The sequence below is a fragment of the Condylura cristata genome, unplaced genomic scaffold, assembly GCF_000260355.1.
Source record: "Condylura cristata isolate star-nosed mole 26May11 unplaced genomic scaffold, ConCri1.0 scaffold00017, whole genome shotgun sequence".
Lineage (NCBI taxonomy): Eukaryota > Metazoa > Chordata > Mammalia > Eulipotyphla > Talpidae > Condylura > Condylura cristata.
Genome location: NW_004567118.1, coordinates 20,176,126 through 20,194,526, shown reverse-complemented (window position 1 = coordinate 20,194,526; position 18,401 = coordinate 20,176,126). Strand labels below are relative to the sequence as shown.

The following is an 18,401-nucleotide window of genomic DNA, read 5'->3' as shown; positions in this document are numbered from 1 at the left end:
TTCATCCTGAAAATGATTACTATTTAAGGCTAACAAGTTCTGAAAATACAGTCAAGAATTTTTCTAGTTATTCTAATCCATAAATAAACATCAATTTTTGCTTCCATTGTGTTTAAAAAACATCCCCCATTAAAAATGCTAGTTCTGTTTGCTCACCAGTAACATTGGTCATTGTTGCTCAGTAGCTTGTCCACCATATGCTCCACTCGCACAAACCAGCTGGGCACTGCTTTATAAATGAGAGGAGTATCTGATCTGGGGAGCGAAAATGCACAGCTGCTGGTCAGACTGAGGTATGCAGGGCAAGGTAATGCCACCACCACCTGTTTAGTCTTCTGCTAATATTCATTTTTATTAAAAATACAAGTTGATGCACCCTCAGTACTGGATATCCTCCCTCCACATTACTAACACCAAGGAAAAAGCACAAGACAATGAAATGAAAAGCACAAGACAAGGAAGAAAATACAGTTCTGCTGATCTGTGATAATGTCTAAGAAATTATGACAATTTTGATAAACAGCAAATGTAAGAACAGAATACCACCGACCAAAATTCCATTCTCAACTATGATGATATAGTAACAAACAGGATCACATTATATTTCTCACAAAATTCCATCTGAAAATTTCAGAGCTATGTCTCATGTGAAAGACAAATGGCTGTAACACAAAACATACCTATTTCTCATACTACCAAGGAAATATCTAATGCATTCACAGAATTATCTTAAAATAAGTCAATTTCCAAATACTAACTCTGATACAGATGAAATGGGAACACAAATTGATGGGGTAGGCACATATATTGACTCTATCCACAAATCTAAAGCCCTAGCTGAGTTTCTTCTCACCTCCAACAGAAAGGGTAGCTGTGAGTGAAGGTGCTAGCAACAAGCAATCGGCCTTGTTCCTTCAGAGTCCTGATAATATTTTTGTCAGCATCCTGTTTTATAAAAATTAAAATGTAGCAATTAGGACGATGATGGAGAAGGATGGGTGTCTTGGCGGCAGTTGTGAACCTATAGCTTTAAATCATAGCTATCCTTGTAAATCAATGTCACCTCATTCAACAAGTGAATAAACTTGTTATTAAAATAACCCATAGAAATTAGTAATCTAGGACCCTCCCTGGTGGCGCAATGGGTTAAAGCACAGTACTATGAAGTTATCCGAAGCCATTCAGCACGACTTCGATTCTTGGCCAGGGAGTTCCCATCTGGCCAGGAAGGTGGCATGACAGACCTCTCTTTTCCTGCCCACCGCTCCCCTCAGCTGTATATTTCAGTAGATCTGCCTGTCTGGCTCCCTGCTCTTTCTCTGGTAAATGCTCTCAGCCTCCCCCATCTGTGGCCTGTACCCAGTTCTTATATGCATAAATAACTAAATCTAATGAAAATGACATTAGTAATATAATTAAGTATATTATTATAATCTGATATCTTGTTACTTTTACTATAAATCAAAGTTGCAAATAACAATTGTATTACAAAATACTTGACTCATTTTCTAGCCACTGTGTAACTTTTTTTAAAAAGATTTGTTTAAAGACCCTTCCTGGCAGCACAACAGGTTAAAGCACAGGAGTGCAAGCGAGCCACAGCCACTTTAGTGGGAGTTCGATCCCTGCCCCAGAGGAGATCCACATGGTGTGGCAGACAGACTCTCCTGACCCGCCCGCTGCTCCCCTCAGCAGTGTAATTTGTCAATCTGCCTGTTCTACTCCCCACTGTCTCTAGTGAATACTCTCATCAGAGGATAAAAATCTTAAAAAAAAAAAAAAAAAGATTATGTAAGCATATAAGAACTGGGGTACATGCCAGAGGTGTGTGTGTGGGGTTGGGGGGGGGGGTGAGAGGATTCAACAGAGACAGAGTGGAAAAGTGAGTAGGTAGATGTACTGAAATACACTGCTGAGGGGAGCAGTGGGCGAGACAGGAGATGTCTGCCACGCCACGTGGGCTACCTCCCTGGCCTGGGATCAATCTTAAGCTGCAGTGGCTGTGTCTAACTTCATAGTGTTGTTATTGATCAAATTAATGAAAGAAACTTTATCAAACCACCACTTTTCTATATCTAAGAGATTACAAACCTTCACATACTGTCCCATGAAATCTGTCACTTCTGCAGTGAAACAGCCTGATGCATCCACAGGGCAAATAGGGACAGAATCCTTCTGAATGATGCTGAAATCCATACAAACACGAAAGTCATCCTGGGGATAAGATGAAGGAGTGAGAGGGGACAACAAAGAAATTTAGGAGTGGGTATGTAGAGGACAATCACGAAGATGACAAATTTACAAGAGAAGTTTCTGATTTATAAATGTCAGAACAGACACAGATAGAAAAGCCCCCAAATTCAACTTTGGAGAGATATACCCACTTTGACAGGCTAAGAGCAGCATTCCTATAGGAGTCAGAACAGATCAGGTGCCACAAGGTGATTCAGGAGGACAGGCTCTGCAGAGAGCTCACACAATGTCTTATGTGGAAAGCTGCCCCATGAAGGACTCAGGAAACATTTACCAGGTGGGGCTAAAAGCTGCAGCTTAAAAATCTGATCTTCCATAATGTTAACCTGACTAACATTTGGGGTATATGAGATATTACTGCACATATTTTAAATAGTTTTAAATCTAAACTACAATTCAAAACCAAGAGTTTTCCTTTCAGTACGCAACCATCCCAGTTGACTCTAAAATTATTATGTTAGTGAAATTTGATTAGTTTCTAAAACTTACTGAAAAGTACTATTAATAATATTCAAACCAATTTCAGCATTCGCCAGGTATTAGGTACTGAAAAAGGATTATTAATTTTATTGGGTATAACAAAAGCTGGAAGATTATGTTAAAAATAAAAGTCCTTATCAATCAGAGACACATATGGTAGTAGTTAAAGATGAAAGATACGCTGAAGATTTGGCTTGAATTCCTCTAGCTAAAATAAAAAAAAAGTGTGGGGCTAGGGAAGAGCGACAAGCTAGGTAACAGAACTACTAAATGCTGATAATACAGCTAGAGGATGTGAACATAGGATTTTGTATTTACTTTACTTCACTTTATGTCTAAAGAGTTTCAAGTCAAAAATCTCCATAGAGGTTTAAGTATGAAAGTGAAATAATGTGCCAGACTAGTTTGACCACTCACTCCTCTTATTCCACTTACTCTATAGCAGTGACTTTGATGTTTATTAAGCGCAAAGGAGATGATTCCACCTAACCCACAGATCCCCAGATAGGTAGGTACTAAGATCACAAGTCACAGACCAAAAAGGGATGGAGACGCTGATCAACTAACCCAGGGACACCAGTGAATGGAAGGACTTTGAGTAAATCACCATGCTTTTGCTTTATGCATATACAAATTATTTTAAAAGGATTGAAATTTTAGCAAAATAACTGGACAAAATTTAAAATTAACCACACCATACAGCTATGAGGATGAGAATTTTCTTCTGATCATGTATTACTGAATCAAGAACATAGCCTAGATGATAGGATCATGCTGCATACTGATAGCTATGCTGACTGCATGACTCTATGCCTTATCAAAATTCACAGAACTGTGAACCAGAGTAAAATGTTTTATATGCAGTTATGAATGAATGGAAAAACATTTCCCCAATTTATTGATAGTGACACTGTTGGAGACCATCCCATGTCTTCACTTTCTCAGGAAGACACTTCCAATACTGTTCAGTGATTATTTTTCCTCTAAGAAGCAACCATTAATTTTGTAATTGGAACACAGACCTCTCTAATTCACTGCATAATCCATTGGGCTGGAATGAAATTTAGAGGCTCAGAAAGGCTAAATGTGCAGTAACACCCAGGATTGAGCCGACCACTTTTGCAACCCAATTCAAAGTGACAAGGAATTATATGTTTATTACTATCTTGGAAGATAGTGAGGTAGAAAAAAAAACTAAACCCCATGGAGCCTTCCAACTTCCTCTACCCTATCCCTATGACTCAGAGGCCACAGACTTTTACTTCTTATAAATACATCTACAAGATTTAGAATACTCACAGCACCAAAATAAGGAGCCTGGTGTACAACCCCAGTTCCTTCCTCTTCTCTCACATAGTTATCAACAAGCACAGTAAATGCACCGTTTTCTTTACACTGGAAAAGAAAGGTTAGCAGGTATAAGGATAAAATACATCCATTATCATAAAACTAACTTAAAAATAGTTTTAGAAAGAACCTCAAAAACCCTTTCACATGCAAAATTATGTTCAAAAATAGAAAAGAGAGTTAATTCAGACTGGGAAGAAGTATACTAAGTTAATACAACTTTCCCATGAATAATAATTCATCACTAATAGTTATCTGAAGAGTCACAGTGAAAATCTACCTTCTTTACTCTCAAAACTAGATTTTTTTCTATTGGTTCAGCAGCCTCAAAAAATGTGCTCTCTCAACAGAATCCTCATCAACTTCTTCTCTGGTGTTTATTTTTTTTTTTAAGATTTATTTATTTATTCATACAGAACTGGGGTACAGGCCAGAGATGCAGAGGATGACAGGATTCACCAGAGACAGAGTTGGGAGCAGAACAGGCAGACTGACAAAGCACACTGCTGAGGGGAGCAGTGGGCAGGTCAAGAGAGGTCTGCCACGCCATGTGGATTACCTCTGGGGCAGGCAGGGATCGAACTCATGTGGAAGTGGCTTAAGCTTTAGTGCTGTGCTTTAACCCGCTGCGCTACCAGGGAGGGCCTCTGGTGTATTTTCAACCACCATTATCCTGTGCTTTGTTTATTTTTCCTTCATGTCTTTTTTTTTTTCTTTTATCAGCATAAGCTATTACTTAGTCATAAAAGCAAAGTGAAATAATGAGTGAAAGAAAGAATGGGGAAGTTAGGACCTGCAAGTTCTATTTATAGGTACTCTACTGACTAGAGCAGGGAAATAGTTTGAATGTGATTTCCTTTGCAACAACAATACAGTCAAGTAAGCACATGTAATACAGGACACTACTTTTCTACCTTTTCTACCTTTTTTCAGTCAAACTGAACCTTGGCTTTCTTAGCTCTTTGCCTCTATAAATAATGCTTTCAGAAATGATTTTCCTATTTAGTTCTAGTAATTTTGTTTAAAAAAAAGTATCAGTATTCTCATGTTTTAAATATATTCTGATTCAATTTGTCTGTCTTAGATGAACATACTTGTAACAAAGATTAATGGATTACCCAAATCACACAATTAAATGAAGCCAGGACCCAATTATACCAGTTCTTTAGCACTCAAGTAAAATTAAACTTGAAAAATAGTCATGCAGCATCTACTTTTAAAGCTTCTACTTGGGATTTCAGAATGTGCATATCTTAGATAAGCCAGGGAGGTGACCCTCATAGCATGGCAGACCTCTCCTGCTGCTCAGCAGTGTACTTGGTTGATCTGACTATTCTGCTCCCCACTATGTGTCTATTGGATCCTCTCTTAGCCCTGGCACCTGTGGCCTATGCAGTTCTGTATGCATAAATAAACAAATCTTTAAAAAAAAAGAAAAAGAGGTCCTCCCTGGTGGCGCAGTGGGTTAAAGCACAGCATTGAGAATCTAAAGCCGCTTCTGCATGAGTTCGATTCCCGCCTGCCCCGGAGGAGACCACAGGGCGTGGCAGACCTCTCCTGACCCGCCCGCTGCTCCCCTCAGCAGTGTACTTCGTTGATCTGCCTGTTCTGTTCCCCACTCTGTCTCTGGTGAAGCCTCTCACCGCCCCTGAGCCTCTGGCCTGTACCCCAGTTCTGTATGCACAAATAAATAAATCTTTAAAAAAAAAAAAAAAGAATTACAAGAAAAGAATGCAGTTAAGATATTTTTCAGAAGGGGAAAAAAGTCATTCCAGAAATGACAGATGGGTATCTGTTAGAGCGGGCTGAATTCTAGCAGAAATGATTATTTTAAATCAAAGGGAAATGTAATGAAAATAAAGACAGGGAGGAAGGCAAGAAAGGGCCAGTGTGTCTGATGCATTATTTCAATAAACAACGGGGGTTATGGTTAAAGAGAAGGTCTAGTACCAAGTAAAGAACATCCAGCAGGGACTGGCAAATGACACCAGGCTCAAAGGAAGGACTGGTCCAGTTAGAGAGACAACAAAGACTGAGAATGAAGGCTATTTATCAGGGGATAAAAAACAAGTACACAAAAACGAAGAGACCAAGGGAACAATATTGTGACAGAGCCCAAATGCCACAGAGTATTGCACTCACTAAACTCTATACATGTACTGAGCCAGATAAGAAAGACAAACAAATGTTTTCTCCTTGGTTGTGATATAAGGTTTGCCTGCTAATACTATAGAACAAGATAAATTATTTCAGCTCAATATAATTTCTACATAATGGGTACAGCCAACCCTGATCACTATTTGACTGCAAAAACCTAAAAATAAAGCCCAATAGGAAATTCCTGCTGTCTTTGTTCTTTTGTTCAAATGGTGGTTATTGTTGGGGGAAGGGTGCAACTATAGCTATAGAATATGTTGTTAGTAAATGGAAACTACATAAGGCACTTTATGACTGAAAAAAACTGCTACTAAATCTATGCGCTCTATTGTGACACACAGATTTAAAACACTCACAATGACAACTTCCTTAAAATGAATTCTATTTACTACCACGCATAAGGTTTATTCTGAGTACTCTCTTAAGCTTGTAAATTAAAAAAAAAAAGACTCAAATTTTACTGAGCTATATGTAGACTACAAGCACTAAAAAAAAAATATATATATATATCTCATTAAACTGATGTTTCCAATAATATAGTAAATGTGTTTATTTCCTTATGTAATTTGAGAAAAATATTTTTAAAATTCTTATAGAATTTGAATTATTAAAAGAAGATGGGAATACAAGCAATTTAAATTTAATAACAAACAGACTTAGATTCAGGCACACTTATTCCAACAATGTAACAATAAGACAAAGTAACTACTACTGCATTATTATCAAATCATTCCGTTACAAATTCACGGGCTGTGGAGAATCATTGTGACAAAGGTCTCAAGCTCACCTTCACAAAATAGTCAAACAGGGGCCTATATTTCTTGCCTTTGAGATGGACACCAGGAAATCTATAAAAAAGAAAGGCAAACTTGCAGTTAAGATTAAAATTCTCAAAGAAATGGGCCTGCGTCAAATCAAGTTACCATACCATTCTGGTTTGCTTAAACCTCAGTTATTAATGCTCAAAAGTGTGACTGAACATATTTTGTAACAGTACTTAGAAATAAACTTGACAAATGGAGCTTTTGAGTAATAAAGTATTTTACTTTTTAAAACTAAAAACACACATACTTGCATATACTCAGATGCACAAGTCAATGATTTTTATATTCACCTTTCAAGAATCTCATAGTCACTCTCCAATTTATAGAGGGCAGATAATCTGGCTTCCATTAAAATGAGTAATTTTCCTCTAACAATATCTATGAGAGAAGGGAAAAAAGGACTTCAGTGATACTCAGGCTTACCCTAAAGACAGGCATCACTGTACTTTTCCTCCTATATCTGCTATAACCAAACTAAGAGAAACATGCAAACAACACTAGGAGGCAGCTTACCAGACATAAAAATATATATATATGTATATATATATATATAAAGCAGTTAGGTAATTTATCTACATTAAACAAATTAACCTTTATTTGTTTATTTACATGTTACCAAAAGTAACATATGTGAAAGCTTAAAAAATACAGAATACACCAATAAACTCACAAAATATCGGTGTCCATAATCTCATACCCCCTAAGACACTATCATATCACTGTCTATTACTCCATTTTCTGTAGTTATCTATGTCTATATTAATATACAGATCCACATATTATATGAACGTGTATTTTTAAAAGAAATTACAGGACATTACTCGGTATAGTCTTGTTTTTCACATAATATAGTGTGATTATCTTTTCCTACAAGTACATAAAGATTTTTCTTATTCTTTTAAAAAGTTCTATATGAAGTACTTTATTCCACAGAAGTACAAGTTATTTTTAACAAATGTAAATTTTTCCCTTCAAACTCTTATTACAGAAGGATAATGAATATCATACATATCTCTGTGTCTTTACTGGAAGTGTTTCTGGAGGATACTACCCTAGGAACAAATAGTATCTGGAATATATAAATTTTTGAATAAACATTCAAAATTTTATGGCATTAAATTGCTTTATACAACTTAAGACTAACCTAAATTTCTACCCTGTAAAGCATGATATACCTAAGAATTTACCAAGGCTTATGTAATATATTCAGTTCAGTAGAAGAAAAGTGAAAAACCATGAATCATTAAAGGTCTTTGCAATGCATGGAAAAACTGCTACACATACTGCTGCCATCACTACATCTGACCCCACAGAAACAAGTTGTGAGTGAGCCCACATTTTCTGAACAAAACTCAGGTCACACAATCTTCGAAATACAAGTCATCTATAGACAGAGCAGTAACAGGATCGGGATGGCTATTAAGCTCACTATAAAATGGCCAAACACTGTGGGAGACTCCTAGGAGTAGTTACAGACATAAAGCCAAGTCCTCCTTGAGTGGACTACTGCAGGCGCTATTAGAAACCAACTCTTAGTCATGGTCACTCCTAAGGCACAATTAAATAATAACAAAAATACCTGTTTTCTGACCTCCAATTCTTTCCCACCCCTTACTCAATACCTTTAACTGTCTTGTGAGCCCCGAACCCCCAGCTTTAAGTTTCTCTTTCTTTCCCTGGCCTCCCTTCATAAACTATCAAAACCTGAAGGCACCAATCTTCTTTTAGTGCCAATCTTCTATGTAAATCTCTATAGAAAAATATAAATTGAGATAATGGTAAACTCTCTACCAGCGAGTATTCTAAAAGCACAAAGTTCTCCAGTGCTAGTACTAACTTTGTGCTCCACAATAAATATTTGATTTTTGTTCCATTTTTTGCAGAGCTCCTAAACTCTTTAAATTTCCCAATAGCTAAATGCTTTGCTATGCTAAATGAGGCATTTTTAGGAAAGCTTCAAGAGAGCTAGGGAACCAATCAAGATTAGAGGGTTGGAACTTTCACACATCCCCTCCCCAACCTCTGAGGAGTGAGAAGAGCTAGAAATAAAACTTAACCATCAATGGTTAATGACTTAATCCATCACATGTTATGAAGCCGCCATAAAACTCCCAAAGGGTGGGGTTCCAAACACTACTGGTTGGTGAATGTATCAATATGATGTGAGGGTGGTGCACTCCAGATTCCATGGGACAGATGGTCCTGTGTTTAAGTCTAGATCTTACCCTGTATACTTCATTTAAGGCTGTTTATCCATATCCTTTTATAATAAGCTGGTCATCTAGTATAATGTTTCTCTTAGCATTATGAACTGCTCTAGCTACTTAATCCAACCGAATGAAGGGGGCTGATGAGGTGGCTGTGGGTCAGTCAGCACAGGTGAGAACCTGGACTTCCAACTGGCATATGAAGGGGGTATGGACAGGCTTGTAGGATTGAACCCTTAAGCTCTGAGACTTGAAGCTACAGATAGTGTCTCAACTGAGCAACAAATTGGTTGTGATGTGAAAAAAAAAACAGGGGTGAGATTCCTAATAATGATAGATGCCACCACTTTGAATCTCAGGTTTTCGTCTACAGTAAAGGTGAATTACAATCTCAAGATTATAGGAAGTTTTTGTAATTTTAAAATCTTTGTACTATAATTCTTGTGTTACTCACTCAATAAGAAGTGGGTAAAAGTTTTTCTAGAGATTATTTTACTGATTATCCCTGATACTTTTTCAGATTTCTGTTTTTACTCCAAAAAGAAATGTAGACTTTCATTCTTTCCCCAAATTAAAATTATTTTATCCACATCAGTTACAAGCAACCAGATTCACACGTGCCTTTAATCTTCACATACTGCATGTCTGGATTAACACACAGGGCAAGGTTACTAGGTAGAGTCCAGGGAGTGGTTGTCCAAGCAACCAGAGATATATTTTCATCTTCCTCCAAAGGGAAAGTTACAAATATTGAAGGATCTTGAACATCCTGAAAGAAAAATGAAATAAAGTATTCTTTTACAAAATCTTTGACAAATGTAATCTTGAGCAAAAAACAAAAAACCAGAGACGAACATAATGGGTACCATTCCATTTTTAAAGATTACAGGACTAGCAAACCAATGGATGCTGCTGGAAAGTGGTTATTGAGGACAATGGCAATGCCTGATCTGAAGGGACCATGAGAAATAGGCTGATAAAGTTCTTTTTTACTTCATTTGGTTACTGGCTTCATAGGTATATTCTCTTTGTGCAAGTAAATGGAAAAGTAAAAAGGCCTTATATTAAATCAAGTATAGTTACTAAGATGCAAAAAAATAATTCTAGTATTACTATTATGAATGTAAAGAATTGAAAAAATTAAAAGGAAGCCTAATATTGACTATCTTTGAGCACTAAACTTTTAATTTTTTCACCTTTATTATTTCTATAGTTCCCCAATTTCCAACAGTGAGCAAGTAACTAAAATAACCAATCAACATGTACTTAAAACTCCATGTTGAATGACACCTCTCCTTACCTTGTAATTCTGGTGAGATTCGAAATTTGAAAGTGGAGTGTTACATGCAGTAGAAAAGGGCATGACTTTCACACCCCTATAAACAAGGCCTTTATCATAGAGTTGTTTGAAGACCCACCTGTAAAGAAAAGAGATGGAGTCTTATAACAATTAGCCAAAATTCTGTTTCCTCAAATACTAGCATTTTGCCACTTTCTGTTCACACTGATAACTTGTGTCAGAGAATTGAAAACATACTGTCTCTCAACTGGGGACTAGCTGGTAAATTACAACAGGTGAGTAAAATGAGATGTTATATAGACATTAAAAGTGCCAACACCTATTGGTAAAGATCATCATGGTGACTGAGAGCAATTGGGCCTAAGGATGTAGTCACAGAGGTACTATGGTATAAGAGGGCTGAGAACCAACCAAAAAGGTATCGAGCTTCTCAAAGGCAAAGGAAATATGCCTAGCGCACAGATCATGAATAACAGAACAGGTAAGGGATGAATAAGTGGAACATAGAGGATTTTTACGGTAGTCAAAATACTCTGTATGATATTATAAGGACACAAACACACACACATCAATACATAACTGCCCAGACCCACAATAGGCAAGAGTGAATACTAAATAGTGGACTTTAGGTTAATTATATGACAACGTAGGTTCATTAATTATAACAATTTAACAATCTGGTGGACGATGGTAATGGGGGTGGCTATGTATGTGTAGGGACATGTCTTTATTAGCCAATATAAAAAAACTTTCACTGTATTTATAATTTTAAATGAACTTACCACACAGATTCCATGAATTGTGGATACAAAGTTTTGTAGTCATTGTCAAAGTCAATCCATCGGCCAAGTCTGGTAACAGTTGACTTAAAAAATAATGAGTGTTAGTTATTAAATAATGGTATTGTTATTGTATACCAATGTATCTTACTTCTACTTTCACCTTGTATGATGAGTTAGAGGTAATAGAATAATCAGTTGTTTAACTAAATATACTGCAAATAATATACTATGTGAAGTTAGAATTTTAGTAGCTGAACTTTTAAACTAATAATTTAAGCAACAAAGTTGGGAGAAAAATATTTTTCTCAAAAGAACGTTGAGCTCTCTTATGTCATAGCCTCAAAGACAGGCATACTTTTGGGAACACCTTGTAAAAAGCACAAAGGACCATAAATTACTGTAACTTCTCTCTTAAAAACAAAAGTTTGCGCTCATTCTACTGAAAAGAATCCACCAACATACTTTCCACTCAGTAGAGTATCTCATCACAATTGCTCGGCACTGCTTGTTGTACTCTGCAATTCCCATTTTGGCTACATCTTCTGGTCCTCTAATTCCCAGTGTTTTATCAATTTCATATTCCTGAAAATGTGAGATAAGATTGTTAACATCCCTATCCCATGTAGATATGCAACTCAGCAACTCTGGGAAATGCAAATTAAAAAAAAATAATACTCATAAATATACATATGTCTTGTCTACAGTGTATTCTATAAATTCACCTTTTCTGTTCTCAAAGAAAACTACACTGAAAATTAATAAATTAGTATTAGAGAAATAACGAAAAGCCTGCTTATAGTAAAAATTCATCATACTTTAATTTTATAAAAAATTTTAATACTTTTTAAAAAGAAATGGAAACTTTTTAGGACTGGTGACTCAAACATACCACAGGTAAGCCATGACAATCCCATCCAAATCTTCTGTCAACATGAAACCCACTCTGGTGAGCATATCTTGTAACTATATCTTTAATTGTCCCAGCAAGTATATGTCCATAATGAGGCAGTCCAGTTGCAAAAGGAGGCCCATCATAGAATGAAAATCTAACAGAGGTATTAAAAATGTTAGTTTAAATCAACTAGCAAAAATAAAAGACATTTTCTATATGTAGTTCCGATCACAGAAAAGTCTAGCAGAAAAATAGTTAAGACCAAGATTCATATACATAACTGCTGACCTATTTACTAATGCTCTTTCCTTCAAAACAGCTAGTTCTGGTGGAAATGGAGTGTCCTTGATGGAACCATTCATTCTTTATTCATTACATTTCATCATATAAGGCAAGTTATTTATCCTGATCCTGAGATATCTGATTAGTAAAAGAGCAATAAATACCTATCTCAAGGATTTTAAGCATGGGAGACATAGTACAAACAATAAAGTTCTGGTCTTTAGATGGAGACTACAGGCAGGAAGCCCCCTAATAGCAGGCAATTAATAGTTTAGGTATAACAAGGATGCTTACATAATGGTGGTGATGATGATGATGATAGTAAAAGAAGGCAATATATGAACTCTACTCAGAAAACCTCCAGATGGAGACAATCTATCATATTACCATTCACTCATCCTTCACTATATACCTATTATGTAGTTCTGGGAGAGCTTTCAGATTCTGTATATACAAAGATAAATAAAGGTCTTCCTTAATAGGACTCAGTCAAAGAAATGACTATTTGTAAGAACGGCTTTTATCACAGAAATCCACATACTTTGGCCTATTCTTTGATTGCTTTAAGCATTCCTGAAAACAATTAAACTTGGACCATAGCTCCAAGATTTTCTCTTCTTCAGCAGGAAAACTGATGTTTTCAGGAACTTGTTGAACCATTTTGCTGCAGGAGAAATAAAATTTATTAATTTCAAAAGAGAAGTCTAGAAATAACAGAGTGCAATACATTAAAATATGAGTATCATTATCCATGACACAACACTGTACTTAATGACTTTCGTATAGTCACAAGGTTGTGCAACCATCACCACTCTAATTCCAGAATATTTATCAGAATATTCCTCCTCTCCTTTCCAAAAATCCTGCAGATATAAGCAGTTATGCTCATTCATCTCTCCCAGTCCTCTGGCCCCCATTAATCTGCATCTGGCCTCTACACAGATATTTCTATCCCAGTTAGATACATAAATTAGACTTGTGTCTGAGGTTTATACATGTTGCAATTTGTACTCGTATTTTATTACTTTTTTTTTTTTTTTAAAGACTTATTTATTTGTACATACAGAACCGGGGTACAGGCTAGAGGCTCAGGGGCGGTGAGAGGCTTCACCAGAGACAGAGTGGGGAGCAGAACAGGCAGATCGACGAAGCACACTGCTGAAGGGAGCAGCGGGTGGGTCAGGAGAGGTCTGCCACACCATATGGTTACCTCCGGGGCAGGCGGGGATCGAACTCATGCGGAAGTGGCTTTAGCTTCTCAGTGCAGTGCTTTAACCCGTTGCGCCACCAGGGAGGGCCCGTACTTTATTACTTTTTATGGCACAATAATATTTCATTACATGGACGACCCATTTGGTTTATCCATTTATCAGCTTAGAAAAATGTCTCTACTTTTCAGTTAGAAATAATGCTGCTATGGCTGCTATGAACATGTATGTACAGTAGACATGTTTTCAATTCTTTTCAGTATATATCTAGGAGTGGAACTAGAGTTTAATTTAAGAAAACTGCCAAAATGTTTTCATGGGCTTCCCTGGTGGCACAAAGGGTCACATCTCAGCACTATCAAGATATCACTGGCCACTGCAGCCTGAGTTTGCCTCTGGCCAAGGAGCTAACCCACATGGTATGGCAGAACTCTCTTGTCTCGCCTGCTGCTCCCCTCAGCAGTGTATTTTGTAGATCTGCCTGTTCTGCTCCCCACTCTGTCACTGGTCAACCCTCTTACCACACCCAAAAACCTCTGGCCTGTACCTCAGTTCTTCTATGCATAAATAAATAAAAATAAATCTAAGAAAAATGTTTTCAATAGCTGTTGCATTATTTCATTCTCCTAGGAATGAAGATTCCAGGTTCTCTACATCCTTATTCTTCACTACCTATCTTTGGACTATAGGAAATTCTAATGGGTATTAAGTGGTATATCTATACATCATGATTTTGATTTATATATCCCTAAAGACAATGATGTTGAGAACTTTTCATGTACTTAAATGGCCACTGTTACCTTCCTGGGGAGGTATGTCTATTCACCTTTTGCCTAATTATTTTTTTATACTGTAGACAGAAGTCCATTTATCAGTTATATGATGTGCAAAATTTTCTCCCATTCTGTGGGTATCTTCTTATGCTCTCCACAGTAGTCTCTGAAGCACACACACTTTTTTTTTTTTTTTTTTAGATCTGTGTCTACAATGAAATTGCAAAAGGTCATCTATTTAGTTCAAAAAAGATTCAAGCTAAGTGGATGATGTACATATTTCTTTACTTTTGCTATTTGTGAAATATTTTAGAACTTACTTGCCAGGTAGAGATATGCTAGGTAACAGCCTTGTATTGAATGAATGACCAAAGCTACTTGATATAAGACTGACTCAAACAAAGCATTAAAGAAACAAAGTAAGGAAATTGGGGTCCTGAAGTCATTCTTTGACAGAGACACACACAAACACAAAAAAAAATGGCTTTTAAAAAAAGTTTCTGCTGCTAGTCCTGGAACAAACTTATAAATTATCTCAATTGAGGGCCCTCCCTGGTGGCGCAGCGGTTAAAGCACAGCACTAAGAGGCTTAAGTCATTTCAGCATGAGTTCGATTCCCGCCTGCCCCGGAGGAGATCCACATGGCGTGGCAGACCTCTCCTGACCTGCCCGCCGCTCCCCTCAGCAGTGTACTTCGTCAATCTGCCTGTTCTGCTCCCCACTCTGTCGCTGGTGATGCCTCTCACCCTCTGCATCTCTGGCCTGTACCCCAGTTCTGTATGAATAAATAAATAAATCTTTAAAAAAAAATTTATCCCAAGTGAGAGATGTACTAAAAGTTACATACTAATAATAACCTTCAGAATTCTGGCTCTTCAATGTTTTCCTTATTTTTTAACCTTGACATAGCACTGAGAATAATGTGAGGCTTTGGAAAAAATACATTTCTTAACTTTGTCACCCTTTCGTAGACTGTGGAACTGGAAAAGACAGATTCTAAGACCACCCATCACTCTCATTTCATGTTACAGATGCAGCGACTGAGAAGCCAAAATGAGTGAATTCCCCCGTCCTATATCATGTAGAATAACACGCTGTAAATAGCTTTTTCTCACAAGAACTAATTCAATGTGCCTGGCATATTAATGTTAGTTTCCTTTCACACATCCACATACAAATTCTATTAACCAAGTTAAACTGTGTTGATTGAGTTGAAAAATCACTTCCTTAACTGAATTAATAATTATGTGGTACAAATACACAATGGAGTACTAATTAGCTATTAAAAAAAAGTGTATAAGGACTCTTTTTTCACATCTTTTCCAACACTTGCTTCTTCAATCCTATGATCACCACCATCTGGAAGAGCTGATAAGAGTAGACTGGCCAGACCCTACTTGGAACTTGTCACGTCTCCGAACCTGCACTTTAACAAGATACGTCAAAGTCTGAGTCACTATTCTAGCATTGTTTTGAACCTTAGTCAGGATTATCCACTTGAACTTCTATTTTTCTTAAAATACGATTTCTGAGACAATAGTTCATAACTTCTATAAAATTTCTAGGAAGATTTTACTCCCCAGGAGATAAGGAGTCACTGTATTATTATGCCAAACACAATGGTCAAATGTAATGGCACTGATCACTACAGAAGAGTCATGTATCAGTGACCGGGCTATGGTAGCTGTTGAGGAGAAACAGCCCCCATGCATAAATCACAGGATTACTCTGGCCCTTCAAATCCACTGGAGAGCTGTACTTGCACAACAGCATCCAGTAACCACAGGGCGCTGCAGGTGGGAGAGTGCAGATGGAATCAGGTTCAGGGAAGCAAATTCCTCTTCTTCTCTGGAGTATAATCCAGTCTTCCCTGTTCTAAGATTCCTTTAGGCTTCTTTATCCTGGATTTCCTGTCAGTAATTTCTAAATGCTTTCCGAAACCCTGTTTTAGCTTAACAAATGTTGGGAAAAGCACAGGGAAAACTTTTTTGTTGTTTAAAATCTTGCAATCTTTCTTGCCACACCTGCTGCCATGTTTTTTCTTTTATTACCTGAATTTCTGAGTCACCCTTAATACGATAGGATGATTCCCAAGTCAATCTAATCCCTATTTTTCTGTTCCATCTTTCCCAAGTGTCCCAAGTGTTTAAGTCAGAATAACCCCAAAGATGGGTATATTTCCAGCCTTTCCTGAGTTTAGTTATATCCTATAACATAAACTCTATAGTTATAACTCACACAAATGTTTAAAACATATAAAGGCATTAACTGAAATGTCATATCTATAGACACATAGATATGACATCTTAAATATTCATGAATAGGTGACTAAAATAAAAAAAAAAAAGCACAGCACTATGAAGCTATCTACAGCTATTGTAGCATAAGTTTGATCCCCAATCAGTGAGCTGGTCCACATGGCACAGCCTCTCCTGACCCACCTGCTGCTCCCCTCAGCAGTTTATTTCAGTGAATCTGTCTGTTCTGCTCCCCACTCTGACTCTGGTCAAGTCTCTCACTCCCCCACCACGCACTTCTGGTTTGTATCCCAATTCTTGTGTACATAAATAAATAGATCTTTAATAAAATAAAAGACATAGTACATCAACACCATGCAGGCATTTAAAAAATGAATTCTCTATCATCTACAGTACCTGTAGGTACTGAGAAAATCAGTTATAGCAATTTACACTATGTGTATGATATCAAATATATGTCTCAGTATTTTTGTAGTTGAATATAGAAGGTTACCCACCAAACTTAACTAGCTATCATTAAGAGTAGGATTAGGAAGGAAAAGAAGAGATTTTTATTTGTTGTATCACACTACTCTGTTCTGATTTTGCTTAGTATGAATTAACTTTATCACAAATACTTTAAAAATAAAGAGAAAATCAAATACTATACATCCTACAAATTCTGAATTAATTTTCTAGGGGATTTATTTCCCTATAGTATTCTGTGCAGACTTTCCAGTGGGGGTACTCAAGGCCACATGATCTTACTCCAAATAATTATGTTTACTACTGGCTTTTACTCTTACAAAATTTAAAGCTTCATTTACATCATACTTTTGGACACTGCTGATACTGAAAAAAATATACTGGTTTCCAGTATCAGGCCCTTTTCCCACATATTCTATAACTACTTGGCTTATTATCACTCTCCTGTGTGGCTATCACCAACCTCTTTTTTCAGAGCTAGTACTGTCCTGCCCTGACTCTGGTTTATTGGTATTGCAAGTCCCCCACACTCCAATTCAAATGTAAACTATTGTTGGCAAAAGCACTTATCTAACCTCCAGTGTGTAGTTAGGAAAAACTTGTCAGCATCTTTATTAATTTCTGTCAGAGATACTTATGCCACTGGCCCTTCCAATCCAATCCGCTCCATGGGCTTCTTCCCACATAAGGTAATGATTAAGATTGGCATGGAATCTGAAGTTTTGGTGATACCACTTAGTATGTTATCTATAGAAAGTTAGTCTTTAAGCCTCAATTCTGTCAGCTATAAAATAAAGTAAAAAATACAACAATCATATGTCATTATATAATGTAAGCTATTATTAGTACTTTGCTTACACATTCCATTCTATTGCCCTTGCCCAGTCACAGTATCATCTTTCCAAAAACACTTAAAGAGTGCAATCTATACTTAGTTGCCTTCTCTTCCCTATAATTCACTCTCTAATTCGCTGTGAAAAGATTATACTGTCAACCACTTTACCATTACTCTAAGGTTTGTCATATTACCAAAAATCCCCTAAATAAATCAATTTTCTTTGTTTCATCTTGTGTTCTCTGCAAATCCTGACTGTAAATGTTAAACCTAATACTACACTACTTTATTAAAACCCATCTTCTCTTCTAGACTTATTCCAACCACCACTTCATTCA

The 18,401-nt window shown here is 36.8% G+C and overlaps 1 protein-coding gene across 1 annotated transcript in view; it reads right to left on the bottom strand.

Annotated features, from left to right (window-relative positions):
- The window catches only part of IARS (isoleucyl-tRNA synthetase), a 51,103-nt gene that overhangs the window by 31,885 nt on the left and 817 nt on the right, over nt 1-18,401 (bottom strand). Inside the window, exons 2-13 of the mRNA XM_004684510.2 lie at nt 13,066-13,188; nt 12,240-12,396; nt 11,813-11,932; nt 11,351-11,433; nt 10,569-10,686; nt 9,890-10,037; nt 7,352-7,439; nt 7,025-7,085; nt 4,033-4,128; nt 2,092-2,214; nt 854-945; nt 157-255 (exon numbers count right to left, since the gene is read on the bottom strand). Coding sequence (XP_004684567.1) covers nt 157-255; nt 854-945; nt 2,092-2,214; nt 4,033-4,128; nt 7,025-7,085; nt 7,352-7,439; nt 9,890-10,037; nt 10,569-10,686; nt 11,351-11,433; nt 11,813-11,932; nt 12,240-12,396; nt 13,066-13,184 — 1,304 coding nt within the window. The 5' untranslated portion in view covers nt 13,185-13,188. The remainder of the gene's footprint in view (nt 1-156; nt 256-853; nt 946-2,091; nt 2,215-4,032; nt 4,129-7,024; nt 7,086-7,351; nt 7,440-9,889; nt 10,038-10,568; nt 10,687-11,350; nt 11,434-11,812; nt 11,933-12,239; nt 12,397-13,065; nt 13,189-18,401) is intronic.